Consider the following 23,755-nt stretch of genomic DNA (forward strand, 5'->3'; position numbering starts at 1 on the left):
AGTTTAAGGGTATATATTAAGTAATTATTAACTTTATACTTAAAATATAAGCTAATAGCTAGTCTAAAAGCTGAGAAGATGATGAATAGACAAATAGTTGAACAAAAAATACAATGTGGCCGAAGCCCTGAGGACACCTTATCGAGGATCTCCAACATGACAGACTTGCCAGGCGCAGAAACCCTCGCCGCTGCAGGCTATCACCTTTTGCCTGCATCGACACGGAATGGCAAGCTGCAATAGAACCTTTCACTTTCAAAAGTCTTCACTTGAAGAGGATCAAGGACGAACCGTTCGATGACTTGGATTTATTCGCACAACTTGTTGTGGGTAATCGACGACACTATCTCCAACACGTTTCGATTCCTTGCATGCCCATCAGGAGGTCGAACAACGTGAAAACTGTGGAACCCAGCGAAACTGTGATCCGTCGATTATTCAATTGCATGGATCAGTGGCACGAAACCGCGGCACGGGATCAAGACTTCCACCTCGAGTTGGTCACCCTCGATTCCTCCGATCAGTCTCTCCTACGCAATGGTGTAGAGGACCAGATTCCCGGCATACCCGTCATTTCACGGGTCACAAGCCTCTCTATCGATGTTTATGAGGCTATCAACGCCCAGGGATTCCTCGACCTGGTGTCGCATCTGCCTCAGCTGAAGCACATGACGCTCGACAGTCCAGAAATTGATTGCTGGTCATCGCAGATTGAAATTGGTGAAACTGAAGATACCACTAGAGCGCAGTGTAAGTTAACAACTAGTGCTGGTCGTCCATTGTTTGATATGACTCGAAATTAACCGGCCTCACAGTCCTTTTCGATAGGCTATCTCAGAATACACCGAGCCTTGAGAGCCTGCGGATCAATTTGGACATATACCATCCATGGCCTTATCGTGCTGAGTACATAGAGGCCATCATGTTGTATTCTCAGAAGCTGTCCGAGCTGGAGTTGACTGGCATGTGTGATGAGGCAATTCTGCACTGCTTCTCTCCGTTTTGTGCTGGGAATTACGATCCTCTCGCAGCATCCCCGCTTTCGTGGCCGAACTTGAAGACACTCTACATCGGGGTGACCGTGGATATTCCCGGGGTCCGTGGCGACGTCGTCAAAGGCATGACTGAGTTGATGCTACCTATTGGGCGAGCGGTCAGACACATGCCCCTGATCCAGAGACTGAGCTTTACGATGAGATACTACGTGTATCCCGAATCAGATGGTAGCGACGAATCGGATGGCAGCGACGAATCAGATGGCAGCGCGGACGAAAATGTAGTTTTCGTCAGCCTCGGGGTGTTCAGAGACGATGTTCTCAACAGTCAACGAGCTGTTATGTCTATTACACAGGAACGGGTTGACCCTGAGTTGAATTTGGCTGAAGCTATGGTTTCTGAGACATTCAAAGAGGTATGGAGGGAGTCTCTACTGGGAGGAGCGAACGCTGTGTTGGAATTTGATGTGGGATGCGAGGAATGATGTAGCCGAAGATGATTCGGACGAGGATGACCGGAACTAGGATGATCATTCACGAAGAGTCTAATACTACCTATGCATCTTGCTGCTGCTGGTAATCCGAGATGTCAATTCCAATGAGAGCAGGATTGCCGCATACAACACTCAGTGTGATCAGTGTAGTGTAGTGCCTGTAGATAAGCCCGCTACACCCATTACACTCAAGATATCCTGAGCTCCATTACACTATACCAAAGACCTCAGTGCGTGCAGTGTAGCGGGCGGCAACCTCCGAGGTTGTCTCGCAGAGACAGCGCCGCCGCCAGGCGGACAGGAAGCAGGGCGGCAGCGACCGTCAACCTACAGCTACCCTAGGGTAGCTACAACCGAGGCCATGGCGAAGTGACTACACGCGCTGGGGGAGGAGAGGCGAGAGATGTATTGTCGCCTGGATCACTGCCCAGGATGGAGCCCGCAATGAACAGACCAAGCCAGGAGGCTGTTGTTGTCGGCAGTCAAGCAGCGGGGCTCTAAACTTCCACTGCACCGGCCGCCTTGCATGGCGTGAAGGTGTTTGCGAGCCAGCAACCAGCCAAGCTGAGCAGGGCTTCTTCCGAGATGTCCATGTAACCCAGGGATCCGGCACCTGGGGTCAAACCCTCCAGACCATCTCACACAGGCACCTCCCTGTGGTATCAACTGAGTGCTTACCACTGTATGAAGGCGCCATGTATTTCCTCAGACGTATACGGAATAGAAGTGAAACCACCCACATAACTTTATTAATTGCTCCCTACTATTCCTTAAGCAACTATATTTTTAAATTATTAAATTAATAATTTCTTGTAGATATTTTGAGCCTCTTTTACTATTAGTTGTTATGACTATCTTAGAAGATTTAGAAATTATAGTCTTTTAGCTAATAGGTCTATCATACAGGCATTTAACAGTGGAGTTCCTCTCAGGAAGCTCATAGAGTGGAAGACCTTCATGACCGGGTGCTCGACTGGGTCGAATTAGACGGTCTGGGCGGTGATAGTTTGGCCAGGGCATTGGATGGTGGAAGAAGGTGGATTGGCACATGGCTACCAGTAGGTTTGTCACATCCTAGTTGAAGGAAGCTGTTGTTCAGAAATTATTCCGAGGTTGATATTAGGTTTATGAAATTAGGATAATAAAGTGTGCACACGTTGTCTCTCTGTCATAGGATGAAGCAGCATCTCAAGCAGCTCTCTAGGCCTTGCCGAGGTCGGCACCACTCTGCTTGCAGTAGTATTCCCACTCATCACCACCAATGTGCCATCCCGGAGAGTTGCAGACCCTAAGGTCTCCACGGGAGCTCTGGGTCGTAAAGTCAGCCAACACGCCCTGGAGATCAGCAGCCCTTGGAGTAGCCCTGCAGGGGGGGAGGCTGGAACTCTGGACTTACGGACGTGCAGTCAGGGCATGTATCCCACTGCTCCTTGCCGGTGTTGCGGTTCCTGTACTTTATGCAGGCAGCATCGGTGGCTGCGTTGTTCTGGGAACCACTAGTGTGAGCAACAGAAAGGAGTACGGCGAGCGACAGAGCTACACGTACCTCAGGGTTTGACTCTTGGTTTCCCTTGAATTCACGGTTCGCACACCACGCGTGGTCGTGGAGGTCGGCAGTGACACTGCACACATCAGATTGTCAGCGAAAGATGTCAAAGTTCGGAACTTTGGGCGGGGGTGACGATGGGAAAGGGGGCTTACCCAGTCACGCAGGCGATGGCAGCAACGAGGACGGCGGTGAAATGCATATTGAAAGTATTGGAAGCTGTATGAGAGCAACGAAACTGAGTTGGGAGGAGGAGGAGAAGGAGAAGACAGTCGTGAGGATGATGGCCAGGACAAGAACTCGAGGACGAGAAGTGTGACAGAACCTGCCTTTTATGTCTTTGAAAATGAATGTGGCGGGTCCATCCATCAACTGACTATTTAGTGAATAGAAGACATCTGCTGCACTCCTCCTTTCCGTCGTCGTCAAGCACAAGTGCCACCACGCATTGAGGCCTCGCCCTCGGCCGAAGCCGTGGCATACCAGCACGTTGCAACACGCAGATTTCTCAAAGTAGACGGTGTTGTCTGTGACAATGGCAGGGCTGGATGGATTAGCCCAGGGTCAGGGGTGTTGTCTTCCTGCACCGGTAACACCTTTCTCTTTTCTTTCATAAACGGCCCGTTTGGCTGATCCATCAAGCACTAGATCAATGACTGAATCAATCAATCAACCAACAAACCGACCAACTGATCAATTACTGCGGGCCTGTCAGGGTAGGCAACAATATCACGAAGTCCCGTGTTCAGGCCTCGGCATCGTGTTCGGATACATGTATGTATCTGACTCCACATCAGTGAATGGGGCTTTATCAGCTGACAGGCGTCAAACCAGTTGGGCAAGGTGTCCAACAATAGAAAGGAGGTCTGTGATGTCCAGGACAAGGCCTGCCTTAGGCAAACAACCACTAGATAGAGCCCCACAACCCCATCATTTGACCTTAAAGGGGAATCCAACCGTCTTTCTAAAGTATTACTTTCTTTAAAATCAATAAAAAAGAGCTAAAGTAGGCTAGAACTAGAGGTTAATAAGACGTCACTTAGGCATCCCGGCACAAGAGCTTAAAGTTACACCGAATGATGTTGATTTTACGAGTACGGGATTTTACGAGTAGGTAGTTAGGTTGATTCGTCTTATGTAGCCTACTCTTTTGTAGATCTTATCTGATCTCCACTCGTGTGGCCCCATGCTACTGTATTGTAACTGCCATCCCGGCCTGTTTTTAAAATCCGTCGGTTGGTCCACACCGGCCCGGTATGGGTGGCTTTAAAAAGGCCACATTGGTCGTTTGAATGCCCCGACTCGCGCCGTGGGACCTGGGACACAGAAACCTCGGCCCGCCTAATTACAAAAGTCCGCTGGGGCTGAGGTCGGAATAGTGCCGTCTGTTGAATGGTAACGAGTGGATTGTGGTAATTTTGTTGTCTACTATTCTGGTACCTGAGTCATTGTATGCGCTGGCGATTGGCCATCTTGTCGTTGGTACTCGCACTCACGTGGCTTACACGAGTTGACGATGTGAGAAACCCACTCGACGCAACACCTTCCATAATCGAGCTCAAGTGGTCTTCAACGGGTTTTCTCTGACTCGGCCAGGCCGAGGCCTTTCATCGCTCTTCACTAGTCTGCTTGCTATCCATGGATGACGGTCGCCATGTTCGTCCAGCTCCCTTCGAAGCAAAAGAGGAAGACCGGTATTCACCGACCGGCCGCCATGTCGGTGTAAACACTGGGGTAAGTCAAGACGCGCTGCCAGCCAAGATATAAGACTCCAGGGAGTTCTCATCTTCATGTGCCAAGTTGCCCTCATCATCAACTGCGCCACACTCTTAGAAAAGTTCTTATACACTCGTTGCATAACCTCCCTCGCTCGCTCAACAAGATGCAGCTCTCTTTCGTCCTCATTCTGCTCGCCAGCACTGCTGGGTAATAACTCTTCTCCTCCTCCCAGGATGAAGTTCTCGTGCTAATTCCTGTCTCCGGCCTCTTAGCGTCATGGCCGACCTGCACAAGTACGCCTTGTGCACCAGCAAGTTCCAGCCCATCGACAACCCCAACACCTGCCCAAAGAAGCGGGACGTCTTGGACAGCGGCGTCTTGGACCTGGCCACCAGCCGTATCAAGGGTCGTGGCTATGGCGATGTAAGATCCCCATCCTCGTCAACCACACGGCCGTCCACACCCACTAACCTGGCACCCTCCCAGAACGCCGCGGCGACTAAGAAGGCCTGCGCGGCCTACCGCAACCGCAACACCGGCAACGAGCAGTGGGACAAGTGCCCTGACTGCACCATTGTAAGTAAAATTCAGAGTCCTCTTCCCCCTCCCCTTTCCCCGTCTCCCGGTCTTTTACTCGGCCGCGCCGTTTGCTAATCGTGTGAATCGATTTTTAGGGCTGGAGACAAAGTCAGGACCCCACCTACTGCGCAATTACCTGCAACTCCAACGGGGAGCACATTGGCGGTGACGAGTGGCTCTACTACTGCAAGCAGGCCGGAGCCGATGACTCCGATGCCTACTAGGCGGGCTACCCCCGATAGTTTATACTTAGCTCTCTCTCTTCTAGATGTCAATAGCCTTGCCAGGCATAATGCAGTCGAAATAATGGAACTTCTTGTGGATTGTCCACAGGACGGCCCTTGTGTCTCTATTCAGTGATGTCAATAAAGCCAATTAGCTCTCTCATCTGATGATGTATAATGCAAGGTGCGAGTGTGTATGCATGGCGAAACGGTCATCACGACCCAAGGTAAAAGAGGCTTAATTATCTGTAAGAATTGTTAATATACTTACCTAGGTATTCAGCAGTATAGAAGGGGCAGCGAAGATGCGATCTAGCATTGCGGAGAATACCTAGGTACAACATGGCAGCTATTGGGCTGATACTATAAATAGAATGCACGGACTACTTGCGTGGTCCTGGGTGTGTTCAGCCCATGGCCCCGACACAAGGCGCCAATCCTTTAGAGCCCTGAATAAAATCATGTTGAGGCCATGGCCAAACTTCAATCACTCTTTGGTCTATCGAACCGGAATGAGAAGCCTGGATTAATCCACGGCATTTTCCCAAACCCCCATCTTAACGATCAAGAACAAACTCGGACTCAATTGTAGCCTACTTCTAAGTTGTGTTGACATTCTACCTAACCGACTCGTAGGTCGTGACCTCCGACCTTCAACATGGGATCCCTGGCATCTGGCGTGGACTCATGCACCCCCTCTGCCGGATCGCCGCCGAACAGTGTTATTGTACCCAATATCAGCAACCCCGTCTCGCTCGAAACTAGGTAATTCGACGGCCGTGTCCATTGTGATGCTGGCACCCACTTAAATTTTGGGGTATCAGAAGCCTTTACAATCAGGTCCAGACTAAAGTGGTCAGACTGTGTATCCATGGAGTTTTCTAGCTATCTGGAATGGTGCAATTGACACCAAGTTCTCCGACTTTACTACCTTCAATGTTGGTTGCCGTCATACACAGCGGGAACGTTGGAATCATCATGTCTTGTATGTCGAACAAAGTTTTCACCTCTGTGCTTGATGATACGCCTCGCTGGTCGTTGCTTTCGTTCCTACTCCAGTGGGGAGGTATAACCTCCATCAACAGGATATACCAGCTTGTTGGTTTAATGCGACTTCCGTGAAGAAGCTCTACACTCAACTCATGACTCGGTATGACTCTTCTGTTCTCCACGGCAGCTATTCTACTGCTCTACCTGCACATGTGGAGATTTTCGGTATGAGGATCGGCTTTCGTGTTGCGCTCTACATCGGGTTGAGTTTGGGCGAGCCCGCGTGCGGGCCCGCCTTACCCACACTTCGTATGACCCTGGACTGTCTGGGTTCTCCAGAAGCGTGTCGTTGAGCCAGGTTGTCCTTAAAAGAGCGGCCCCTGACCCGGGGCCGGACGTAAAACGGCCCAACCCCCCCGGTCCTCTTCGGGAAGCGCCGTCCCCACACCGGGACGTAAAATAGTACCTAGGTATATATCCGGGTCTCGCCGCTACATACCATTGCCGGCCTGCCCTTAGCTCCCTCCAAGCCCCTCCAGTTGATGGCGATCTTCGGTACAGCTTTGATTCAAGTTTTCATCTTGCAATGGGTGAGTCCTTGCTGACTTCGACTGGGCAGGGGTTTCACCTCCAGCATTTTTGCCCTTGTTTATCGTGTGAAGCCACTCCGTGGTAAGAGTGACAGCCCATGGGATCAACCCAGTGCTGCTATGGCCAAGTAAGTGTAACGTGATACGCTCCTGGGTTTTTAAAAGTCCAACTTATTAGATCTTGAAACTGTGATACTTGACCAGCGTGGCGGAAGACAGCATCGCCTTAATTGTCGGCTCTGCCCCATCATTCTCAAAATTTTTACGACAGCATGTAATAGAATCACGCATGTGGAAGCCAATTCAATCCTCAATACACGCAATCTATAGCAGCAGGGAGAGTTCTCAGAGCCGCATTGAGCATAACTCAGCCCCGCCATTCAAGACATTCGGGAGTCCACATATCCTGGTCAGGATGGACTAGAGCGCACTGGTACATTGTTTGGTTCAAAGTCTTCTGCGCAAAACGACGGCAACAGGACTCAGGGCGATGCTAGAGCATACAAAGGCTATAAATACATCATGAGAACACTGAGCGTATCACAAGAGGCACGCAAAATTACCGAGTCTACTGACGAGCTAGTATGATGGGTTTCTCTCAATCATAGATCTGAAGCGCCAATGGATAGTGACAGTAGCCGAGTCTGATGTGCCTATCAAGATTTCTTGTAAGCCTGATAAGCGGGGAATGATAGCATGACTGAGCACATGGCTGGCTTGTTCCCGCTCAAGGACACCGCCGGGCAGGATTCCATGACTGATGCGAACCAACATTCATTTTCATGCCAACCAATGTTCGTATTTGTGCCAACCAATAGTCGCCTCGATCACAACCAACATTCTTCTTGATGCGTACTACATCAATATGCAGTGGGCCGCCAAGGGCGGCCAGATGGCCAAGGAGTGGGCCGCATCCATCCCTACACGCAACGGCCCTCAAGCAAAGGCCCTCGAGCTGCAAAATGGAAGCTATTCACTCCCAGCGATGTTACCTGCCTGATGAACAATACCGAGCCCTGATTCGATGCAACTCCACTCGATCATGCAGCCGCAATTCCAGTAGAGCTGGTAGCTGACCAATTGCACAGCTCACATACTAGCCAGCATGCTGCAATATGCTGTGCAGGAAGAAAGAGTCACCAACAGCATATTTCAAGCTGCTGTTGTCCAGGGTTCTGAACATTTGAAGTCAGAATTTGGTTCGGCGAGTCCATGATAGTACTTTCGACCTGAACCTGCTTGGCTAGCTCACCAACAAAATATGATCGATGCAGTAGATGACCAATAGGTTCCGAATCTTGGGAGCTAGTGCACCATGATTCCTCGATGGGGCGTACCAACCTTGATTGCTGGGAGCCGCAGGACATGGCCCAGCCCTGGCTGCCACGATCAATTCATCCAGCTGCTGTGGTAATGCGGGGTCAGCACTTGAGTGTTGCAAGACTTGGCCAACAACCAGTTCCAACAACCAGTTCCAACAACCAGTCGACCCCTGAAAGTCATTAATGATAAGACTCCCTTCACGCACCAGTTGGTACCGAACAATCCACCCGGACAAGCTTGACGAAATGTCCAACCGCAAAGGAAGCATTCTCGTGACAGGCGCGAATGGCGGGTTAGGCTCGGGCATCGTTTCTCAGATCATCTCGAGTGAGCTCAGTGCATACCATGGCTTGTATGCCGTTCGAGATGCCGCATCTGCCACAAGGCTCAAATCTGTCCTTGCGCAAGCCTCTTCGCATTCCTTTGAAATCTTGTCCTTGGAGTTATCGCTCATTTCCGATGTCCGCAAGGTGTCAGATACTATCAATTCCCGCATAGCGACTGGCGAGATCCCCCCTATCCGGGCCTCAATTCTCACCGCAGGCTTCCACGACATGGGAGAGGAGAGCCTGACTGCAGAAGGGTTTGACACGAGTTTCACTTCGAACTATCTAGGTCATTGGCTACTCACCTTGAAGCTTCTTCAAAGCGTGGATAAAGCAAGCGGCCGGATCGTCATTGTTGGCAGTAACAGTTACGAGTGAGCTTCTGGCCCAGATGTCTACTGGCCATGAGCCGATCCAACGGAAACTAACAAGATCGGAAGTGTCAATCATCCAGTGCATAAGATAGACGGGTACTATAACGAAGACAAGTGGAAGATCTTTTTCCGACAAGATAACATTGACGATGTTGCGAAAGGAACCTGGAGTAGCAACCAGGCAAACGAACTCCCACGGTTGGCTGGAACTCGGCGCTACGGTGTTGCGAAGATGTGCGCTGTAATGACGGTTGGAGAGCTTGTGAGTATTTTCTAGACTTTCAGTGTCCCTCTTGTATTCCGCCCTTCCTTTCGCATCACAATAAGAACCCTCGCAACCATCTGCCACTTGGCAAGCTTTCTGGAAGAGGGAGATCTATGCTGATTGTTGGTGTGCCAGCAACGCCGAATCGATTCCGACCCGCTACTCAGCAATATCTCTATCGTCGGAATTGAGCCAGGTTCGATGGGCACGGATCTTGTCCGACGCGGTGCTTGGTTTGCACGCGTGATTCTGTTTCCTGTCATCATACCCTTGCTTGCGCCACTTCTGACCTGGTACCACCCAAATGGTCCCATCCGAACCATCACAAAGTCAAGTGCCGATGTGATCAGAGCCGCTTTCGATGCGAACCCAGACCTTCGAGGCAAATATCTGAACGGATCGGAGTTGGAGGATGTAGTGGCAGAGGCTGCAGATTCCAAGAAACGGGCCATGGTCTGGAGAGACAGCTTGAGATACACTGAGCTTACTGAGCAAGATACTTGTCTGTTGAATTGGAGATGAGTAGTAGAACTAACTATCTTCAAGAACGACGCAAGCTACTACAGGATGCACAGCACGTGCAGCATAGGTACATATGTAAATAATGAACTGCTCATGATCCGCCCTGATTTTTTGGGGGGCAGAGCAAGCCCAACACAAAATCAGCAATCGACCCGCGAGTTCGGCCCCTACAGGCACAGGCGAGTATGCATGAAGAGTCTCGTACTGTCTTGATTAAAATCATCGGCCCGGGATGCCTTATGACATGCACCGGCGGAACCTGAGGTGCTAAAGGGACTACTTCAGAGCCTGAGCGTACCTGGACCAACACAGACATGAGAGCATCCAGGAAGGCTTTCGACTCCAGCAGGGCCTCATGCGGCAAGGCAAGTTATCAGCTCAAATAGCACGGGCGAAACTTGAATTTATGGCACACAGCACAAATGAAAGTGAGCTCTGCGGGATTTCGCTCGCTAATCGATGTTGAAAGGTGATTTAAAGTCTTGCTGGCCGCATTCTTGTTGAAAATTAGGTACCTGATCAGGCATCTGCGCAGCCCCAGCCCCAGCCCCAACCACAGCCAGCCTGCCCTGTTAATCACGCCAAAGTCAGATCCACATCTTCCAAATCTGCCACGTTTGTTAACCTTCAAGTGCTCCCAACCAGTGGCCCAACGTCAGGTTGCTCGCGTCCCTCGACGCGACAAAGCGACCATGGACGACGAGCATGAACGCCAGCGACGAGACCTGGACCGCGCCACCAGGCTCCTCAAGACGATGCCACGAGAGGACATGGTGGAGATGCTCCTCGACATCTTGTCCAACGAGCGCTCCGAGGACACCCGCAAGCTGTCCGACTATGGCATTCCAGATCATCCTCCATGACGACACTCGACACATGCGTGAGCTGCTGGCGCAGCTTGGCAAGGTCAGTCGCGGCCATTCACCGGTTGTTCTGGGTTGCACTTAGCCTCTTCAAAACAAAAGCCCGAGATGCCATCAACTGTAGTGAGCACTGCTGACCGGTTTCAAATTGACACAGGGTGGGCGGAATCGCCAGTGGTCCCAGACCTCCCAGACTTCGAGTGCCAGCTGCCAGTGCCCTACACTTGCAGGCCAAGACTCCAGACAACAGTATCATGCTCTCGAAGGAGCCTCAAGCTCTACTGACTCCTTCTCAACCTGTCCTGAAAATGACAACTCTACAAAGGACGGAGTTAGCAGTGGTGAGTTGACGAAGGCGACGGTGACACAGGCCGACGAAAAGGACATTTTGCCCGTCCCAGAGTCCGACGAAATGAGTCGGGGTCGAGGTAGAGCCAAGCCCACTTCCTTTGGGCTGCGACTGTTTGAATTTATCTTGCGGTCGAAGCCACGAGCTCCATCGAAACCAATCACCAGCAGGGAAGAATCTCACCAGCCCAAAGCCTCTGCGACTCCGGTCTCGTCGAGACCTCAACCGGTCACCGCACGAGACAGCTTCGGCCCGAGACTTTATCCGAGAGGAAGAGAATCGAGTGAAGCTCGGCAGAGGTCTCCAAAGGTCAAATCACTGGCCGTGACGAACGAAGCGGGGCACAAGAATCTCGCAGAACTGTACGCAAGATATGACAAGATTCGAGAATATTGGTGCGAAGACGATGAGGCGACTGTTCACGGTTCGGATGTGTCAGAAAGAGATGAATCTCCAAACCGTGACTGGTTGGAGAAGATGAAGTGCGTGCACTGCAAGCTGTACTTCACCCATGAGCAAAATGTGCGGGATCTCGACAACGGCTCGAGCCCTTGTTCATATCACCCAGGTAAGACGTTCTACCCACACGAAAGAACCAAACCACTGGAACCCCAGACAATAATACCTCCACAGGCCGAGTCAAATGGACAAGTGAGGGCACTGACAGCCTGTTCTGGACTTGCTGCCGTCGTGAGATACCCTGGGATGACTGTTCGTCTAACCTTAAAAAAGCACCAGGCTGCGTGAGTAGCTACCACATGAATTTGAGGGAGTTTCGATGTTGTGTTTGTGACCAACTCGTCACGGAAGAGGAGAACTGTTATCAACTGGACGGCTCCCCACCTTGTTCGTACCACCCAGGTAGGTGGTCTTGTCTGCATTTTTCTCGCCGTGACAGCAATTGTATGACTAATCTGACAACGAATATTTATAGGTGCTGCAGTACCTGATGCACGGGTTGGCGAGGTCTGGACTTGCTGCATGGCAACAGCGCATTCTAAAGGTCTACGATGGGACTGGAAGTGGGACTCAAGGTCACCGGGTTGTACAGCACTATATCACATGTGCGGGGGGTAGTTCTATATCAGGAGGGACGAACAGCTGGGAATGCCCCTTTTCCCATGAGTGAGAGCTACATGTTCCATCTTTGCCTTCATCTTGATGTATGGTCGGGAAATGGTTGTGTTATGGAGCTGGGGAAACTCCCGAGGTCTGGCCTTTCGAAAAGTTTGAAATTCGTGCTTGTGTAGAAAGTAAACACTAATGCAACAGTTTGATGAACCAATATCAAACTGCGCATTTCTTGCTACAGTGCGGCTCGAGTTTCACAGGTTCTAGCTACATCTAGGTCTTTCTAAAGTTGCAGGTGCGGCGCTCATGAGCCTTAACGTTCTGATTTGTCTACACTACAGCCTTCCAGAGTTGCACGTCTATCTCACCATTGGACGAGTAAAGCAGGATTCATATGGATTGGACTGGCTCCCAATAAATTCAGAGGCAGTTCTTGAGCACTTGCAAGGCGGCGGGTGTTTGAGCGCCCCTACTTGCTGCAGTCTTGACCAAACCTTCGCAGGCTGGAGCTGGCACAAGTCTCGTGCCCGCCCCACCGCATGCTTCCTCCCTTGGTCTCCTTCCAAAACTTTGCACATTCAATCAATACGGTGGCTGTCTAGTGGGACAGCTCAAGCTTCACACAGTGGCAGGCAGTTCGGGCTTCCACTACACCTGCACAAGTACCTAGGTACCTAGGTACGCTTGAAGCTTGATCCCCCGTTTGTTGCCTACCCAGATGCCTACGTACCTAAGTAGGTACTTCGTCGCCCTTCCAACCTTCAACCCTTCACCTCTCGACCTCTCAGCTTTTCTCTCTCACCTTCTCCCTCAACCTCAACCTCTCAATCTCAAGCTGCCGACGCATCCAAGATGTCAGACAACTCGTATAACGACATGGACGACCGCGCGCAGTCGTCCCGTACCGACCAACACGGAGGGATCGACGCCCAAACTCTACGCGACTTGGCCCAGACCGAGAAAGGTGCCGCCACCCTCGCAGAAGCTCTGAAAGACCGGCGCGTCCGTGATGCTCTCAAGAAATACGGCGTCAAGGTCCAGACTGACGAGGACGTCGGCTACAACTCCCTACCCTTGGAGCTCCGCGACAAAATTCGGGAATGTACCATCGCAGCCTTCAAACCCGTTCGAGCCTCCGCCTGGCCGGAATCTAAGTGCCTCCTCTGTCCCCGCCTGGCTTCGCTCGCTTGTATCGACTCCGAGTGGCGGCACGCAATCGAATCCACCACGTTTGAGAGTCTGACCTTGAAGGGACGGGATGAAGATGTGATACTGAGAGAGTTGGAGCACTTTGAATGCTACGTCGTGGGTAACAGACGGAATTATCTCCAGCACATCTGCCTTCCAGCCCAGGACCCTCCGAGAGTTGTGCTTCAAGAAACAGCCGAAGACGAGGAATGGAAACAGGAATGCATCAACGCATTGGTCTTTCCGACGCAAAGACTTTTCAAGTATGTCGAGCAGTGGAACCAAAAATCCGTACGTGCTGGAAACCTTAGCGTTGAGATCCAGCCGACGCGGTGGTATTATACCACGACCACGGTACGCCAGGTCTGTGCAGCACTCCACGCTCTGCCTACAGTTCCGCAGATCAAACATTTTCGCGCTACGCTCTGGGAGCCTATGGACCTTACCTCCATGCTGGCTCTACTGTCACACATGCCCAACCTCCGTTCCGCGATCACTGTCCTAGGTGGCCCTTGGGACTCGGAATGGGAAGCCGAGTCGGACATACAGCTTGAGAGTAAGTCCCCATAATGACCTATCAGCTTCATCTATTTATAAATCTGAGTGCGCCTGGGTTAACATTCACGGCTAGCGTTCTTTCATGCCCTGCCCAATACTGCTCCAGAATTGGAAGCCCTGAAGGTCGAGATCAGAGAATATTGGGGCTGGCGCGATCTTCAGACAAAGTTTTTCGCGGAAGCGTTGCGTTACTCGCAGAAGCTTCGCAGGTTCTCTCTGTCAACGGAGCCACCTTGCACAATTCGTTCACTCTTCTCACTGTTTGAGCCGTTCTCCACATTGAGATTCGATCCTGACGCCCCACTGCCTCTCATGTGGCCAAGCTTGACAGACTTCAAGATTGAAAACTGGTTTGTGGAAAACGTTTTCTACCGACGAGAAGACGTCGACGAAGTGATCAACATGAGAGACCCCTTGACGGCGGTTCTGAATGAGGTCATGTCGATATTTGGACGGATCGTCAGGTGCATGCCTCGTATCCGCAACTTGGAGATAGGATTGACCTATACGGGTTGCGTCGACCGCCATGAGCGGGGCGATATTCGTGGTCGAATTGACGTTATCCTCAGTCTGGAAACAATGCGGTGGCCTACTGGCAACGGTCCACATGCGGTTTTGTCAGTCACTCACAACGACGACAGCGGTGATGACCTCAAGCTGTCCGAGACCGTGCCTTCAGAAGAAGTCACGGCGCTGTGGAAAGAGTCTCTTTTGCACTCTGCGAACGCCGTTTTGGAAGTCCAGGCCGTTTCTACGGGTTCATGTGTACGGATTTGAGAGGAAGACAGATTGCGAGTTTTCTAGAACTCAGGGAACTGTTCACGCAATTGCTGGTTTCACTGGGGGAGAAGGTGCAGGGCTCATTCTCATGTGAGACGCTGGACATACATTTCGAAATGGATTCCCATAGAGCGGAAAACGAGGGGTCGTGGAAAGGGTAGTTGCCTGATATGAGACGTCTGATGGCTTAGATCGTTAGCCTTTTCCCAATCAACCTGAACTTTTGGTGCCTAGCCCAAAGGCCATATTACTGTGCATTTTAAACACCGCTTCTCCTCCCACCGAAGACGTTGTGGTGCGTCGCAGGAGGGTCACCTGCGCACTTTTTGACCCAGGACTCAAGCCTTTACTTTTCAGGTTCAGAGCTTGAACCTGGGTGTGCTTCACATGCACAGTATCCCCGTCCTCAAGGTCTTCATCAATTCATCCCGCGACAGCTTGAACGGCCGCCCTTCTCTCCTTTCTTTCCCCTTCCCGCCGCAGGTGCCTTCCAAAGTTCCATTTTGTTTTGCGCATGCTACGGCTGCTCACACCCACTTCTTGCGCCCGCGGCCGCGTAATCTTCGAACCTACCTAGTTACACAACGCACCTGCTCTTCAGCCAGCAGCCTGCACAGATCCAACCCAAGTCTTTTGCACGAAACACTGATCACGATGTATGAGTCGTCGCCGCGGTCCAGAGAAGTCGAGAAAGCGCTGTTCCAGCTCGACAGGCTGGCAGAGGACCAAACTCGCGCGGTCTTGCGCCACATCATCATCGACGATGCTGTGATGAACGAGGCGCAGTGTTCCCATGTGGCGAGCCTTATCAACGGCACCTTACAGAAGGTGCCTCGCGAAGGTGTGAATGCTACGCTCACCTGCGCCACCGGCTTTGAAGCAGCCTCCCACTGGGAGAAATCCTACGCGAGCCACCCTGGCGTAAGTCTCGATACTTGGCCCACCGCTTGAATTCGAGTCAATGCATGTGCTCACTCGCGATAATTTGCAGCATGTGTCTGCGACCTTTCGCAAGAACTCTGTCAACGGCGAGAACGAGGCCGACAAGTCCAAACAGGTGGTCTTGTTCAAACCTAAGAAGACCGCGCCTGCCCTGGCCAAGAACGAGTCTGCCGATGTCAAGCCTTCCTTTGGCGCTACGCCGGATGTCAAGGGTCTCACCATCGTCAATCAGGGCCAGATGACCCTGCATTACCACTCTTACAATCATGCTCCGTCCCCCGCGCCCCAGACGCCCGCGGTGCCCCGCAAGCGATCTTTAGATAAGGCCGAAGACGAGGAGTACTCTGAGGCGCTTGCCTCATTGATGAAGTTCGACCTGTCCCCTGAAAGCCGTCGCGATCCTACACTGAACCCAAAGCGTCAACGACTGGAGAAGCCCGACATCGAGATGCTCGAGCCCGAGGCTCCGAAGGCCCAGGACCCAGTGAAACAGGAGAAAGAACAGCCGGTTCAGAAAGACAAGAAAAAGAAGAAACGCAACCAAAAGAAACTCCCTTGCAAGAAGTGCGGAAAGTCCTACAAGGGACCTGAGAACAAAGGTTCCAAGACGCCTTGCAGATCTCATCCTGGTATGTCGAACACTGTTAGCCACCTTTCATACAATTGAGCGGTTCAAAAAACGCTGACCACCATCACCACTTCAAGGAGTATTCATACCGTACCCAATCGGGGTGTGGCCCAAGGGAAACAAGGGCAAGGGAACACAGCCACTGTACGCTGCCTGGAGCTGCTGCAAAACAGGGCTTAACACGGCTGGATGCGTGTTTGGAAAGCACGAGAGGCAAAGTTCTTCTTAATTGCATCGTATTCTAGGGCAAGATTCATACCAGACCGTTTGAATCTGGTCTTTTGGTTTGTCTTTCAAAGCACTCGACAAGAGTGACCATGCCTTGCACGCTCTCAAGGCTCCTTCAGGTTGACACAAGGGCGTTCGGGAACCATCCCACGGGGTTGACTTTCAAAAGTTTCTACTGGATTTCTGCTTGATTTGAATTTTCTCCGGCCTCTGCGCATCTTCTTCCAGGCTTGGATTTTGCAAACGGGTGAAAGGGGATAGGGCGATGCAACTGGGCCGTCAAGGAGAGAATGCCCTTCCCCCTGCTTAGGGAGCTCAGAATTACCAATGGAAAAGCACAGTGAAGATTTGAAAATAGGAATGCGGCTTCCAAGTTCCTGATGTGGGGCACGAAAGCAGTTTGGGATTCGATTTAATCACCAGAATCCGTCCATGCAAATGTTTGGAAGCTGCACTAGAATGTCTGGTCCCCAATCTTGGAGTCTTGTCCCCTTCAAGTTATGGCCAGTCACCGTACGCGGACACAATTTGGCCACCTCACTCCATTCCAGGGGTTTGAAGGCTCCGAGGCCTTAAGTTCTGCCAGCTCAACATATCTACCCAGGCAGGGAGGCGGACCTGGTAGCGAGGTCTCATTTCATGCTCAAACCACGGCCAGCTCACCCCAAGCCCAGTCGACCACCAGACCCCCTGCAGCTGCCTCCTCTGGCACATGCCCCAATCCCACACCACTCTCGATTACACATGCAATCACAAGGACAGGCTCATCTTTCCTTCAATTATGGCCGTGAACGGCGAACGTGACGAGGCGCAGGATCGAGTGATCAACAAGACGCTCGACCTGATCGACAATCTTGATGCCGACCAGGCGCGCAGTCTTCTCCGCTGTTTCATCATCGACGAAGAAAACTTCGATTCTCAAGCGCTCGCCACAATTGCGAAAACGGTGCGCGCGACCTGTGATGGGACTGGGGGTGACTACGATGCTCTGTGCCATTTTCCCAGCGGCGCCGTGGCTCGGCTGAACAGAGAGCATCTCCTCGCGGCATTGGCTGCGTCGGCTGCGTCAGCCGAGGCGGAGACGACTGTAAGTCATCGTTTCTGGGAATACCTGTGGCTTCATGTATTGACCTGCAAGAAGGCCCAACAAGCTGAAGAGAGCGCTCGGTGGACAGACCAGTCGACTCAGACCTCCGAAAACGTAACAGACCAGGCGACGCAAACCTCTAAGAACGTGACAGAGCAGTCTACTCAGACCCCTAAGAGCGTTGCAAACGGCAAAATCAGCGCCGAAAATGGACAGCACGATCACAAAATGGCTGGATTGGCCGAGAAACTGGCCGCTGACCTCGGAGACCTCGAGTTCGAGAAGCAGGAGACCAGGCGCCTGATGCGTGACGGCCACGTCACGATCAACCACTACTACGTGAACCAGAGCCCAAAGGGCCAGCAACAGACCCAGCCAGAGGTGCCTCAGCCCCAGGTGCCTCCTCAGCCCCAGGTGCCTCCTCAGCCCCAGGTGCCTCCTCAGCCCCAGGGACATCTCTGCGTTCTGTGCAACCAACGTTACCTTGACGAAGATAATGTGCCTCGGAAGAACGGCGAACATCCCTGCAGCTACCATACAGGTATGTGCCGCCCTCTCGAGAAAGCTCATGGCCCCATCGCTGACCTTAGGGCTTGATCATCTGCAGGACAAGTCGTGTACTATGGGAGAAATTTAGATGAGGCGTGGCACGAGTATGGAAGTCCTGTTGCAGGCAGGGCGTGGAACTGTTGTCGTCGCAGACGGCACGAGAAGGGTTGTCACCCGGCTCTTCACAGGCCGGCTTGAGTATGGCTGAAGAAGACAGTGGGTGAGTTTGAAGATTGCCTGGAAAGTTGTGCATATTGAACAATGCCCTACGGAAGCTGGATCCTGTACCTAGGTACAGACTGGTGTCATATGGTGGAACTCTACTGCTGGTGATTTTGTGCAAGGAATTCGTCATAACTAGCATTCATTCTCTCGGCGATGTTGGCAGGTGGAGAAGAAAATGTGAGGGCTTGCTTCAGTGCGTCGTTTGCACCGGGGGTACGCGTTTGATGCTTGAATTTGCTTCAAATGAAAAGTCAGACGAGTTTTGACGGCCTTGTTCTTTGCGTAAGGCGTTGCTTCAGCAGCACACCGTTCTGTTGGATGCCTGTAGTAAGCCCCTAAGTTTGCCTTGCAGCCAGAAAACAACATCAGCTCGAGTGTTTATCGCCCGCCAGCTCCCAGCCTTGCACTTGCAGCACATAACCTTTCAGACTTGACATCCTGATTCAGTTCACTTCTAGACTGCCCACCACAAGTCAACCAGCTCTTTTGGCCCTTCTTCATCCCACGCGACTGCCACCACAGGTCCCCCAGCTTTGACCGCCTGAACACCGACACAGCAGGTGGCCGTCGTTTGCCAAATCGCAAGCTACTCTACTCTTTGCCACAACAACCCTTTGACCATCATTTTCCCTAACAACTCGACCCTCAAAATGCCCAACGACGACGGTGGAAACCTTGACCGGCCCGTGGGCGAGCTCTGGGTGGAGTTGACCCGCGACGAGAAGCAGAGGATCTGCAACGCTCTCGTCAATCGCAACCAGACCGATCTGGTGCAGGCGCTTGATACTCTCGTTCGCTTCACCCGAGGCTACCTCCACGGGCAGGCGGATGGGTCCCTGCCATCTTTGGGGCAGCCAGGTGAGCCAGGACCTCCTGGACCTCCAGGACCAATTGGACCAACTGGACCAACTGGACCACCTGGAAATTCAGGCCCGCGAGGCCCCCCGGGACCAGAAGGACAGCAGGGACCTCGAGGTCAAAAGGGAGATCCTGGACCTCCAGGCCCCCATGGCTCTCAGGGACCACGTGGGGAGCCGGGCTTGCGAAGCCTCTCGGTGCCAAACAACAAGACCGACGACCTCGCCCAGTCCCGTTCTGGCTCGGGCGCATATACTACCCCGGGTGGACCACCCAAGCGCCGCAACAGTGACCAAGCATCGGAGGGAACGTCTGAGCCGGCGTCAAAGAGGACTCGAACTCCACGGCCAATGCTCCCAGCACGACGTCAGTACTAACGGACGATCATGATGGTTGACGCAAGGCGCAGCTCATTTGGAAAAGCCTCGCCAGTGTGCTTTCTACTTTTTGATTCTGTCGAGATACCAGAGCGCTGCATTCAAATCTTTTGTACTGCGATGCAGAGCACTTGTGGGGGGTCATTCTAAAACATCATTCAACTACTGTCTGCAACGCCAGCCTCGTCTGAACTACTGGATACCTTCCAACAGACATCTGGACCATGAGAGACAACTCATACTCGCGGACTACTTCCCTGGGTTCAATGCCTCTTTTGGTGCTCTCCCTTGTCACACCTGTCGGTACAAACCTCGACTTTGACCCACTGCAGGCTGCAGCGAGACGTTGCAATCTATTCTAATCCCAGGTCTTGAGCGTTTACCACTGTATGAAGGCGTCACATACATTTTATATGTATGGGGATTAAAAACGAAACCACCACCACTTAATCCCAAGATGAGAGCATCAATGAACATCGGCAAATCCTTGCACTACAACAACTCGGTTTATTCTCAATTCTCCAAATGACCCATTGTTCTCGAGACTACCTCTTTAATTCTGCTACGCCTCTCATTTGCCGAGTCTCTCAAAGTCTCATTTCCGTCGATACTGAAAGTTTCTCGAGGATGGTTAGTAGACGAATACATCGGAGCTCTGGAGGGTACGAGTCAAGATGTCACAAACAACAGAAAAGTACATAGGGTATCAATGCACACTTTGTTTCGCAACATTGAACCCGCGCTTGATAGTAGAACATCCATGATGCTTCTCTGTCGGCTCTCTAGCCCAGCACAATATGACCAGCCCACACTGCAGCATTGCGACCTCAATTTGCACATGTGATATTACCGTAGGAGAATTCAATCACTAACTTGGCCGCCTCAGACCGGCTCTCATCATCGAAGGATGGATGCAAACTATGTGGCTCACCAGCCACAGACGCACGAGCCCACCAGACTGCAGATACCCCCGGCGTCTTTGAGTAAGTGGCTGGTGGGTACAGTGGGTATCGCCGCAACGAGTGGATCTGGTTTCGAACTGCCCCAGAAATGGAGGCGGTGACGTGTCAGGTGCCCTTACTGGAGAACAGTAGGTTCAGAAACCTTGATTGAAACTGGTGTGACGGAGACTTGCATTTGCCTTCGAAACCTTGTAGGCCAGTTGACACTTTGCTACTTTTCATTTAAGACTCATATAAATGTGCATTCCTTCCAGTGCGTCATTTTTACGCCTTTAGCATTAACGAAAGATTCATTTTGAGAGAATTCGAAATTCTGAGAAGAAAATTCACCATGGCAAGAGGCAGGCGGAATGGCGATGATGACGGGGCCTGGAGACCGACAGAAGAGGATGCTTATATAGAGGCTGTCGACGACGACCTGGAACAAGAGCTCATGGGTGACAAGCCAGTAGATGTCTCGAAACTCGAGCCTGGGAAAACATCTCGGGCCACTCCTCAGAGGAAGTCCCCTGCCCCGCAGCGGAAGAAGATCACCAAGCGGCCGAAGCGCCCGGAGGATGAGGCATGGAAGCCAACGGATGAGGAGCTCGAGGACGAGGAGCTTGAAGTCCAGGAGATGGTGAACGAGCAGTTGTTGACCGAGGAGCTGGAGCACGCAGAGTCAGCCAAGAAGACACCTTCCAAGGCCTCGACGACCACGGAACGCAAGAAGCCCAAGCCGCGGACCAGGAAGGAAGATGAGCAGGCCTGGACCCCCTCAGATGATGAAGATTACGACGACGAAGAGGATGAGTACTTGGATTATGAGACTCTTAAAGATAAGATTGGCAAGGATGATGTGCCTTTCAGTCGCAAGAGCCCTTCGCCGAAGAGGACCACACCACCAAAGAAGACCAACAAGGCCTCGGAAGACAAGAGCGAGGAGGAAGACGACGAGCCTGCAAGTGGGAAGAGTACACCACCAAGGAAGGCCAGGAAGAGACCGGCCGTGGTCTCGGCCGGCAGCCCCGAGTTTCACAAGAAACCCGCCCCAAAGCCGTCCGCCCTCAAGCCGCTACCCCTCCGCAAGCATACCCTTGCCCCGGCCCGGAACGAGACTCCTCCCGATTTTGTCGTCTCGGGTCAGAACTCCAAGGCACCGTTCACATTCACGGTATACCGTGGCGAGGGCATGTGTATGCTCGCCATGAACTGGAAGAACGGCACGCCCCCGGATGACTTTGTCGGCTTTGTGATCGAGTACCGGGAGCCGCAGGCGACCGAGTGGCGGGAGATCCCCAACTTCCTCACATTCCCCGGGGAGGCTCCCCAGTCCGGCCCTGATGCACGTTCCAGCCGCCGGTCGCCGATCCAGAGGTTCCGCTGGGTACACTTCCCGTACACGGTCGACGTGCCCGGGCACTTCCGCTACCGCGTCACTCCCGTATTCATGAAGGGCAAGGACGAAGACCGGGAGCTCATCTACGGAGAGGTGCAGGATGTGAAAATCCAGATCATGGCCGGGACGTACCCTGGCAGGATGAACATTGCCTTCACTCGAGGCTTTGTCTCTTCGAAGGCCTTCACCAAGAAATTTGGCAGCGACGGCGGCCTAGGTACTATCCTGCCAGCCAAGGCCGATGATGGACTTGATTTCAGACCGGAGGACCCAGAGTTGCAGGAGAAGGCGCTGTCCTGGATGGGCTTTGAAGCTCGCGAGGTGATGCTCGGAGCCCTTGATTCCGCCATTGAGGATGAGACAGCCCAAGTGCGTGTGCTCGCGTATGACTTGAACAACCCCGAGATTGTGCTCCGCCTGAAGAAGCTCGGCAGGCGGGTCAAGATCATTATTGATGACTCTGACCCACACAAGGAAGATGATGATGCCGAGACCAAGGCTGCGGTGATGCTTATGAGATCTGCGGGCAAGAACAACGTTCAGCGCCAGCACATGGGAGGCCTTCACCACAACAAGGTCATCATAGTGGACGGACAGAAGACGCAGATTGCGATCGGCGGGTCTACCAACTTTTCCTGGCGCGGTCTCTATGTCCAGAACAACAACCTGATCGCCATGGAGGGACCCGGGCCGGTTCAGGTCTTCAACAAGGCGTTCGAGAACTACTGGGAGCACCCCAACGACACGGACGGCTTCTACAACACCGAGTCAGCGACGTGGCAACACCTGGGCCTCCCGGGGATCGACGCACAGGTGACCTTCTCACCACATAGCTCCAAGGCTGGCACGCTGGAGGGCATCGCCAACGACATCGCCTCGGCCGAGTCGAGCCTGTTCTACTCGCTCGCCTTCCTATACCAGACCCCTGGCGTCATAAGAGACGCCATCGTCAAGAAGACGGCGCAGAAGGGCATCATGGTGTACGGGCTGTCGGACAAGTCGGTCGACGAGCTGGAGCTGCAGACCAGCGACGGCAACCCGCCCATCGCGTACCCGGAGAGCTTCGACAACGAGTCGGCGGGCGGTTCCGGGGCGCGGATGCACCACAAGTTTGTCGTGATCGACTTTGACAAGCCGACCGCGCGCGTGTACACGGGATCGCACAACTTCAGCACGGCGGCCGACCTCAAGAACGCGGAGAACCTGTTTTTGATCAGGGACCGGCGGGTGGCGACTGCGTACATGATCGAGGCCGTGTCCATGTTCGACCACTATGAGGTGCGCAACCATGTGCAGAAGAAGCAGGATGCCGAGAAGAAGGGCGAGAAGCACAAGATCCACCTCAGGCTGCCGCCCAACAGGAAGGAAGGCGAGAAGCCGTGGTGGGACCAGTACTGGAGCGTCAAGCAGAAGATTCGTGATCGCGAGATGTTTGGGGCTTAAAGCGCCTACCTTTGCCTCTTGGAGTACTTTTCCACGGTTGTAGACAGAATTCAAGGCACCATTGAAGTTGCAAGATGGTTCAGAACAGTGCTTCGAACGTGAATTAAATCATGAGCTCTCTTGATACAGTGGTGTAGATGTAGCGGAATTCTGATGGTGCTGAAAATGAGTGAGGCCCGGCCACTTCTGAGTCCGCGCAATTAATTGTATGGGATTACTGCCAACTGAGCTAAGGATTTCTTTGAGCTTTGGAGCCGGATCAGACTGCCCATCTACTTAAGTACCTAGGTACCTAGGTACCTAGGTACCCTGCTGGTGGTTC

The 23,755-nt window shown here is 52.5% G+C and overlaps 8 protein-coding genes across 8 annotated transcripts; 7 read left to right on the top strand and 1 right to left on the bottom strand.

Annotated features, from left to right (window-relative positions):
- Positions 1 to 2,689: 2,689 nt before the first annotated feature.
- KVR01_007770 (uncharacterized protein) lies at positions 2,690 to 3,237 on the bottom strand (the record flags this gene model as incomplete). The annotated part of the gene is made up of 3 exons (XM_044790500.1): positions 2,690 to 2,824; positions 2,886 to 3,111; positions 3,191 to 3,237. 3 exons carry the CDS (start codon positions 3,235 to 3,237, stop codon positions 2,690 to 2,692), a joined length of 408 nt encoding a protein of 135 aa, XP_044642748.1.
- Positions 3,238 to 4,917: 1,680 nt separating this feature from the next.
- KVR01_008062 (uncharacterized protein) lies at positions 4,918 to 5,557 on the top strand (the record flags this gene model as incomplete). Its single annotated transcript, XM_044794305.1, has 4 exons — positions 4,918 to 4,961; positions 5,027 to 5,177; positions 5,241 to 5,330; positions 5,429 to 5,557. The coding sequence occupies 4 exons, from the start codon at positions 4,918 to 4,920 to the stop codon at positions 5,555 to 5,557; spliced, it is 414 nt and encodes a 137-aa protein (XP_044643040.1).
- A 3,148-nt stretch (positions 5,558 to 8,705) lies between these two features.
- KVR01_008193 (uncharacterized protein) lies at positions 8,706 to 12,414 on the top strand (the record flags this gene model as incomplete). The annotated part of the gene is made up of 8 exons (XM_044784237.1): positions 8,706 to 9,160; positions 9,227 to 9,422; positions 9,561 to 9,878; positions 10,459 to 10,562; positions 10,607 to 10,853; positions 10,968 to 11,109; positions 11,497 to 12,020; positions 12,094 to 12,414. 7 exons carry the CDS (start codon positions 8,706 to 8,708, stop codon positions 11,904 to 11,906), a joined length of 1,872 nt encoding a protein of 623 aa, XP_044643171.1. The 3' UTR covers positions 11,907 to 12,020; positions 12,094 to 12,414.
- A 668-nt stretch (positions 12,415 to 13,082) lies between these two features.
- KVR01_008161 (uncharacterized protein) lies at positions 13,083 to 14,753 on the top strand (the record flags this gene model as incomplete). The annotated part of the gene is made up of 2 exons (XM_044783429.1): positions 13,083 to 13,974; positions 14,083 to 14,753. The coding sequence occupies 2 exons, from the start codon at positions 13,083 to 13,085 to the stop codon at positions 14,751 to 14,753; spliced, it is 1,563 nt and encodes a 520-aa protein (XP_044643139.1).
- A 657-nt stretch (positions 14,754 to 15,410) lies between these two features.
- KVR01_007863 (uncharacterized protein) lies at positions 15,411 to 16,555 on the top strand (the record flags this gene model as incomplete). Its single annotated transcript, XM_044784788.1, has 3 exons — positions 15,411 to 15,677; positions 15,748 to 16,327; positions 16,404 to 16,555. The coding sequence occupies 3 exons, from the start codon at positions 15,411 to 15,413 to the stop codon at positions 16,553 to 16,555; spliced, it is 999 nt and encodes a 332-aa protein (XP_044642841.1).
- A 780-nt stretch (positions 16,556 to 17,335) lies between these two features.
- Positions 17,336 to 18,398, top strand: KVR01_008093 (uncharacterized protein; the record flags this gene model as incomplete). Its single annotated transcript, XM_044788882.1, has 3 exons — positions 17,336 to 17,641; positions 17,858 to 18,182; positions 18,343 to 18,398. The coding sequence occupies 3 exons, from the start codon at positions 17,336 to 17,338 to the stop codon at positions 18,396 to 18,398; spliced, it is 687 nt and encodes a 228-aa protein (XP_044643071.1).
- A 667-nt stretch (positions 18,399 to 19,065) lies between these two features.
- On the top strand, positions 19,066 to 19,663 carry KVR01_007690 (uncharacterized protein; the record flags this gene model as incomplete). The annotated part of the gene is made up of 2 exons (XM_044791683.1): positions 19,066 to 19,206; positions 19,373 to 19,663. 2 exons carry the CDS (start codon positions 19,066 to 19,068, stop codon positions 19,661 to 19,663), a joined length of 432 nt encoding a protein of 143 aa, XP_044642668.1.
- Positions 19,664 to 20,774: 1,111 nt separating this feature from the next.
- KVR01_008263 (uncharacterized protein) lies at positions 20,775 to 23,433 on the top strand (the record flags this gene model as incomplete). Its single annotated transcript, XM_044786690.1, has 1 exon — positions 20,775 to 23,433. Exon 1 carries the CDS (start codon positions 20,944 to 20,946, stop codon positions 23,431 to 23,433), a length of 2,490 nt encoding a protein of 829 aa, XP_044643241.1. The 5' UTR covers positions 20,775 to 20,943.
- Between the last annotated feature and the right edge of the window lie 322 nt (positions 23,434 to 23,755).

The sequence above is a fragment of the Diaporthe batatas genome (genome assembly GCF_019321695.1).
Source record: "Diaporthe batatas strain CRI 302-4 chromosome Unknown Contig00009, whole genome shotgun sequence".
In the NCBI taxonomy this organism is placed as follows: domain Eukaryota; kingdom Fungi; phylum Ascomycota; class Sordariomycetes; order Diaporthales; family Diaporthaceae; genus Diaporthe; species Diaporthe batatas.